The 8,722-nt window shown below is 34.1% G+C and overlaps 1 protein-coding gene across 1 annotated transcript; it reads left to right on the forward strand.

The window, feature by feature from the left end:
- Positions 1-1,371: 1,371 nt before the first annotated feature.
- LOC132731404 (uncharacterized) lies at positions 1,372-3,945 on the forward strand. Its single transcript, XM_060717585.1, has 2 exons — positions 1,372-1,518; positions 2,278-3,945. The coding sequence occupies exon 2, from the start codon at positions 2,295-2,297 to the stop codon at positions 3,369-3,371; it is 1,077 nt and encodes a 358-aa protein (XP_060573568.1). The 5' UTR covers positions 1,372-1,518; positions 2,278-2,294; the 3' UTR covers positions 3,372-3,945.
- The last annotated feature ends 4,777 nt before the right edge of the window (positions 3,946-8,722 follow it).

Below are 8,722 nucleotides of genomic sequence, written 5' to 3' on the forward strand. Positions count from 1 at the left end.
CCACGGTAGCACGATAACTTTGTGTCTATCTAGGTTTTTATACATGAGCCTAGCAGTGTGTTGCTGTCGGTAAACCATGATGCAGAAAAGGTACAACCACTGGATGGAGGACAGTGTCAATATAACTTCGGACATTCAGATCATTTGAAATGACGACTAAATTTGTTTTTCTTTTCACCCATTATCCCGCCTGCCTCCACTAACTCGATTCCGCTCCAATGAGCAATTATTTGCAAAACGCTCACCTCGACAAAAAAAAAAAACGTGTACTCTACCATCTGCAATGCTAAGATTAGAACGTGATTCGTCACTTAACAATACTCTTGCAAAAGTCCAACGTAAATGACGTAAAGCCCAGTGTCTCCGAAGATATCAGTTACGAGGATTAATAACCTGGCCTATGTATAGCCGCTTGCCCTGATTGGGTTGCATTCTTGCTCACGGTTTATCTAGATATGCCAAATTATCTCGCAAAAATTATGCCAGTTACGGAGACGAGTTAAAGGCCGGTCTTGACGTGCAGTCGTCATCTTTGGCCTTCGTGAACGATCGTATCTCTTACGCTTCCAGATTGCTGCTGAAAATGCTGTCGCAGATTGCGATGGCAGTTAAACGTCTCACAACGTCAGTGACGCTTCTTCCCGACGTAAGAAGCACAAGAGCTTGAACTATATCGTTTTCTCGAAGAAATGGCATCTTGTTAACGAGTCAATGGGAAATGTTCTGTAAATCGGTTAGCATGAAAAAACGTATCGCTCGATGTGCACGTGCAAAAAGTTGTATCTTGAGGTAAGATACTAGTATACGATAAAATGTCTGTCAATTTAGTGCATTATGTTGGCATGGCGCGAACAAGAAATGTCAATACTAGGGCGTAGTAAAATGGTTTACTTGCATGTGTTATTTCTAAGTTTCCGATACATATGGAAAATGTAAGCAATACTTACTTAACAATGACTTAATAAATTCTTGTAGCTAAGAAAAACAAATTCTTGTAGCTAAGAAAATAAACATTTTGTAATGGAAATTATATTTTAAACATATGTATACACAGATACTGTCATTCAAGGTCAAATGCAAATACGACAAGTTTCAAAAGTCCACACTCTGCCTGTTTTATCAAATCTGATATACATGTACACCTGCTTCGGTTAAACCATCTTTAAATATGCTTCTTAACTTGTCAATATGTATACATATCTTATTTGTATTGCCGAGATGTGTCCAAAATATTAGCGTTAAAACCAGAAAAAAGAACAGAAAAAAACATCACTATAATTTTATTGCAAGCTTGCATAATTAAACTCAATAATCAGTCACTTTTCCCTTAATATCACCGTGTTATGGGCGCTATGGTTTGAGTGTTTACAACCGATGAGGTTTTCAATAATGCATCATGTAAGAAAACGATCGATTTTAATATTAGATTAGTTTATTAAAGTCAATATTAACACAGTCAGGTTGTTAAAGTTGTGAAGGACGTAAATATATGCATAGTACATGTATGTTTTCAATGAGGTAAGATTTACGACTAATTTTTAACAGATCAAGAAGAATTAAACAGTGTAATGTCATATTTTCAGCAGATTTAAAAAAAAACAAAACATTTTAATGAATGCCTACTTAGTTTGAAACATAATTCTAGCGGAAGTAGAGTAATGAATTGAAAATATTCAAGGACTTTTCTTTAAGGAAGCACGCCTCCAGCTTCATGCTATTTTTTATGAAAATTTGAAAATGTATTTTGGAAAAAAAGTGAACTGAACACATCGCAAACGGCACTTACAATCCATTTAAATTACCAAAAAGAGGTCAAAATAGGCAAAAATAGCCGTTTCAGCGTTAAAGTAACATGATAGAAATATGTTGACGTATATATTTGTAGATTTTTCTCATGTTATTAATATAAGGTTATTAAGGTTCAGCTGGACCTATGATACTTCTTCTTATTAACCTTCATATTTACGATCAATTTTCAAATATGATAGTTATACAGTCCCGCGTTTAATTTGTAAAATCGATAGAGGACCATATTCTTTATTGTATAAAATATAACCGCTTCATGAAATTTATATTGCATTTAGCGTTCATATATCTGAGAAAAAGTGAAAATGTCTATATAGATTGACATTAGCCGGGTGTATAAATTTATGTAAACGTCGCGATTTTCCAATGAAAATCGACGTTATAAACGTTAAGCAATATGAAATACAAATCTCTCAATAAGTTGTAAAAATCCATGTAACAATACCTCGATAAATTCACATATTATTTCAGGGTTACATTACTTTAACATGGATTCGTCTGGAAAAAAGAAAGACGAAAGTGAAGACAAGTTAAATTCAGCAGCTGAGGCAAATGCACAATTGTATTGTGAATCATGTAACAAAGATGGTATACGATTAACTCCACAAGGCTACTGCCAGAACTGTATGGAACGTGATAACTGTTATAAGACACACAGAGAACCATCTCCTAATGCTGAAACAGATGAACTGGAAAGAGGTGACATGGTAGGCCGTTGCAAAGGTTTACGAACAGATGGAGGTTGTTTTGAAATTCTTACAATAAAGTATTCAGAAGATATAGACGTCCAAATTCCGTCGGATAAATACGATTGCAGTATTCCGGGAGCAACGGTTATTGCTAAGGATATTGTTTCCTTGTGTGATTTCAGTAATAGTTCTGTCAAAATAGTTGATACACAGCTAAAGAAAACAATTTCTGAGAAAGCATTACCTGATTGTCCAGATAATTTGGCATTACTTCCAAATGATATACTTGCAGTCACTCTGTCTGATATGAAAACAATAGCGTTCCTATCCATACCTACAGAACTGACTGAAGTCCGGCGTCTGGAAGTAGACGGAAATTGTAAGGATTTAGTTTATCATGACAATAAATTAATTGTTGCATTCGAGTGGCCTGGTAAAGTTCAGATCATGGACTTAGATGGTCACGTATATAAGTCCGTAGAAAAAGATTTCTATGGTAACGAATTAAAATCTCCATATGTTACGCATGGTGCCAAGAAGAACATCTATATCTCAGACAGTATCAAATCAACAATCACAAGTATGAATCTGAATGGAGAAATATTGAAGGGGTACAAAGATGAACGCCTCGTTGAACCTTGTGGCATGGTTGTTCTTGATGACGGCTCGATATTGGTGTGTAGCAGTGGAAATAACAAAATTCTTTTGATATCAGAAAATCTTGAAACAACAAGAGTGATACTTGAAGAAAAGGACGGACTGTACTGCCCTTGGTCTTTGACTTTAGATAGAGAACAGAACAAACTCTATGTTGGAAGTGGTAAAAAGTGTAATTTTCTTAACGTGTATGATGTTTATGCTGAGGCGATTGTTTGAACTATTAAACAACCGTACCATAACCACTAGTATAGTTAATGTAAGCAAGGTTCCAGACTAGCATGAACAGTTACCGATAACACAATAAAATCGAACAATAACATACAGAACATATTTTTGATTTGTGACTTCAGTGTTGAATTTTTCAGGTCATGTATATATGGCCGGGTTTAAAAAATACAAAATTGTACTGGTTCGCCTTTAAACTACAATGCCGTTAACATAAAGACAAGGATGAAAAAATAAAAAGAAAACACTAAAGTAGTTTGAATAAAGAGGGCATGATTCAAAATTATCAAACTGGAACTTTTAATGAGAGATATATGTCTTAAGGTATTAGATGCCTAATGCAGTATCTCCTTTCTGAAGAGTATTCATTTTCAGTGAGGAGACGGCGTGGGTTCAAACCGCAGAAGATGCAACATTTTTTTCTCTTCTTCTTCTTTTTGTTTTGTCAAATTATGATTATCTTTCATATTTTATATCTAAAAATTGTAATTAAACAAATTTGATGTATATTTTTACTGTGAAAAGTGTGAAATTGGATAGCATAACTAATTAAAATGATTATAATTTAAAATCAGCATGTTAAACTTTTTTATATTTTGTTCAGAATAGTTTCTAGATAATCAAATATTTTGATGCCAGGATTACATTTGACAATATCTGACGGGATTTCTAACCCATACCCACCCTCTTCTTATTTGATGTAATACGACCAGTACTTATCTCAATAAACAAAAAAAATCTTTTCATAGAGAACAGAACATTGATTTTACATTGATTTATTTGTAGTTATTCAAATACGTTCTTTATTATCACTTTTCAAATAAGGGATACCCATGGCCGAACCATTAACATTGATCTTGATTACACGTTAATCAATCGTGGGTATCCAACGATGTAGGAGAATATGAAATGAGTGAAACTTTTCTACAGATAACGAAAACATAATTGTTGTTGTTGTTGTTGTTGTAGAAACACGTAACAAAGTTGAACTTTAATTGTCAATACTTTTCAAACAAGATTGTAAACTTTTGTATTTTTTTGTATCTATGTCGAGAATATAGTCAAGTTCAAATAACTTAAAGTTTTAAACGCCTTTTGAGAAAGTGTCAAATACACATCTAAAACTTAAACCCATTACTTCATGCATGAGCATTTTGTGAAAAATGGCTATTTTCATGTTACAAGTTCAAATTGCTATAAAACTATAAAAACTGCTTCAATACATTTCAAACTTCAAATTGCTATAAAACTATAAAAACTGCTTCAATACAAATCAAACTTGGCACAAATGTTGACTGGACCATTTCTTTTGTAACAACATGCTCAGGCTTAAATTTCCTGTTACCATGGCAACATGGGGACATCTCAAAATTGCCAAAAATCACTATTTTGCCTCGATTTTTTCCATCAAAATTGAGTTCAATGGGCTTCAACTTCTCAATGGATTGAGATAGAGTCAAATGCATTTCAGCGTTGGTTACACGTTACCTCATGATCGATCTGGGGTCATTTTTAGCCTCTTACAAGTCCAAAATTTTCCTGGCGATGAGGGGGACTGCCGCCCCCTTCAACCCCCCCCGAAACAATAGAGGGCACATCCCCCTTCTGGCAACCCCCTGATTGTATCTTTGGGGTGGGGGCTATAGAACACCATAGTTATCACAGTTAAGTATCTTGACCAATGAATGAAACATGTGTAAATAAATGTTACATTCTTTACAACATACTCAAGTCCAAGAAAGAGGATTATTTCATGCCCTTTGATTAAATTCTATTTTTAGAAAATAGATCAAGGGGAGTAATTGTGTAAGTCATTTATGAACAAAGTAATAACTTTGTTGTCTCCCTTTGATTAAATTCTATTTACAAAATCTGGATATTTCATCATCTTTAGTGACCTTGACCTTGTATATATTGACCTAAATTATATGTATCACAGCCATAGTCTTGATAATGACCATTTGTGTTACAATCCCTCAATAAATGATGACTAAATGGTCCATATACACATCTTCATATTTTTTATCTGAACTTTGACCTCTAAGTGTGACCTTGACCTTGGCCGCAAGGACCTGAATCTTGCACGCGACACTCCGCCTCACAATGGTGAACATTTGTGCCAAGTAATATTGAAATCCCTCTATACATGTGGAAGTTTTGCTCCGGACAAGCATTTTTCAATGAGCTCTAAGTGTGACCTTGACCTTTGACCTAGAGACCTGGTTCATGTGCGCGACACTGCTCCTCATAGTGGTGAACATTTATATGAAGTTTCATTAAAATCCCTCCATACATGTAGGAGATATGCTCCGGACAAAATTGGACGCCGCCCCCCCCCCCCGCCCGCCCGCCCCGACCGCCCGCCAGGGGCGTTCCCATAATACGTCCCGTTTTTCAAACGGGCGTATAAAAACGTGAAATGCGCTGTACGTGTCAATAACTATACCACCGACTGGTTCAACGTTCATATTGGTTAAAAGCAGGGATGTCCCCTGTCTACGACGGCCTTCAACATGTACATAAATGACTTGAGTGTAAAGCTTGATCATATGAATATAGGAATAAAAGTCGATGGAAAATTATATGTCACCTATTATACGCCGATGATTTGGTGCTTGTTGCTGAAAATGAAATAGAACTTTAATCGCTTATGAATGAGCTTGCAAATTGGTGTATTGAGAACAGAATGTGTGTAAACATTGACAAAACTAAAGTCATGCATTTCCGTAATCCATCCATCCAGAAAACAGAGTATAATTTTACCTTAAATGGCAACGAAATAGACTGTGTAGCGCAATGTAAATATCTCGGATTGTTTAGATTACGCCAAAATAGCAAAATACGTTGCTCAATCAGCTACTCGTGCTCTCGGTCTAATTATCAGTAAATTCAAACTCATGGGTGGAATGCTGTATGCAGTTTATACTAAATTATACGACAGTATTGTGTGGCCAGTGATCAGTTACATAGCAGCAATATGGGGAACTCGAGAATACTCGGCGATAAACGCAGTTCACCATCGTGCCTGCAGATTCTTCCTTGGTGTAGGCAAATATACTCCGAACGACGCAGTTACAGGCGACATGGGATGGCTCCCCCCTCGGATAAGACAATGGCGATCTACACTCGGACATTGGTTTAGGTTAAATAATATGCCATCCTGAAGACTTAATAAACATGTATTTAAATGGTCATATAGTATACGAAACAAAATGAAAAATTGGTTCTATGATATAGATACAATTACACAAAAGTATCTTGATAAATCGTTAATATTAAACAAATACTATAGCCAGTCTGAGAGATCAAATTTTATGAACTCATTGCAAGACAAACTGTTTCTGGATTTCAAAAATGATTAGTCAACGAGAATAAATTTAACTAATGGTGTTAGTGGACGAACAAAAGGCAACAAACTAAGACAATATAAACTATTTAAGAAAGAATATAAAACTGAACACTATGTACAGTCTGAAATAATAAAAAGACATTATAGGGCCGCATTATCTAAATTTAGATGTGGAGTTGCTCCTCTAAAAATCGAGAATGGTCGTTATGAATATAACATATATCATTGTAATATCATTGAAGATGAGCTACATGTCCTTGTTAAATGTCCACTTTATTCGCAAATAAGAGAGGCGCTTTATATCGACATATGTAAAACTAATGACAGATTTCTAATGTATAGTGATAGTGAGAAATTCATATATTTGCTATCAAATGAAAATATTGTAAAATATTCTGCCAAAGCCTGCTTTGATATATTATGTGTGAGGCGCAATTTATTATATAATGGCTAATTTTTACTCTGTACATATGTATCATAGTCAAAGTCAGAATAATAGTTAGTATGCGTTTGTTTTATATGTGTAATATAATTTCTATTGCCACCATATATTTCAGCTTTTAACATTACAATATTTTAGTATCTTAATATTGTTTTTAAATGTGTTTTTATTGATGATCTTAGTCTCTCATAACTCTTTAAGAGTGGTTTTGTACACGTATTTCTTTTATAACTTTGTTATATTTGTTAATGTATGTACAAAAGTAAGACTTAAATAAACAAATTGACTTGACTTGACTTGTAGAATTGCTGAGTCACGAAAAACTTTTGATCTGTTAATAAAAATGTTTTGTTTAATGCAGAAATATTTATTTCCTACTTTCTAGGAATTATTGAGCTTACTCCTTAATTATAGCAAAATTTGCTGTCCTACTTTTTTGACAGCGATAAATCGTTTCAGCAGTTATTTGCATATTGCGCAATAATACTACGGGGCTACAGCGTTTTTATCAATCAAATACGTTCATATTTTAACTTGGATAACTTAATTTGAAAATGAATAGGCTAAATATGGAAGTTTTTAAGATATCCCGACAAAGTATGGGAGTTTCATAGGATCAAATTCATGGACTATTTCTTGGGCTGTTATTCGGTTGAGGACACTTGCTCGATTGTAGCCGACGAAATCCCATGTGTAAATGACATACTAGTAACTCTGAACGTTCATTTCTTGGTATCCTATTTGAACCATAACGACCTGACTGTATAAGTAACAGATGTGCTGATAAGCTTATTCTACTAATATAATGCCTAAGGCTGCTAGGTGATAAATCCAGATATTTTTGATACTGGAACACATTTTTATATCCTTGTATAACAATAAAACAGGACTATTCACACTATCAGCATGCCAGCTTTGTACAAAGGAATCAATAAAACGCTGCTTGAATTCTAATAAAAACAATTTACTTCATAAAACCCCTTGATTATGCCATACATACATAAAACCATACGACGTCAATAAATCTTTAACACTTGAAAGCCAATTTCTCTCACCATTTATACAGTCTTCATAAGATATATTATAAATTTCTTTAAGAATAATATTGTCTGTTTGTAATAATTTAAGCCAAAACTTTACTATCCGTAAATATCTTGTAATGTATAAAAGAAAAAGTGCCAGCTCACCATAAACTGCTGCATTACATGTATTCATTTTAACATTAAGTATTCTTTTACAAAACTTAAGATGAACTCTTTCAATTTCTTTTGACTTACTATTTCCCCAAATTTCTGAGGCATAACAAAGAATGAATCCGACAAACGAATCAAATAACTGACATAATCTTCACACCATAAATAAATTCCGCATATGTATATATCTCTTTCTAAAGTAAAAATTAGTTTATCAAGTTTAATCCATAAGATTGTATCAAAATGGTTACGCACTATTTCGATGCCATTTTTAACGATTCTCTATACAATAAAGCAATCCCACCACTACACCTTCTAGAGTTCTGGTGTTGAAATTTTCTAAAATAATTATATGAAA

Source organism: Ruditapes philippinarum, unplaced genomic scaffold (assembly GCF_026571515.1).
Source record: "Ruditapes philippinarum isolate M1 unplaced genomic scaffold, ASM2657151v2 ctg23384_1_1_1_1, whole genome shotgun sequence".
NCBI classification, from domain to species: Eukaryota; Metazoa; Mollusca; class Bivalvia; order Venerida; family Veneridae; genus Ruditapes; species Ruditapes philippinarum.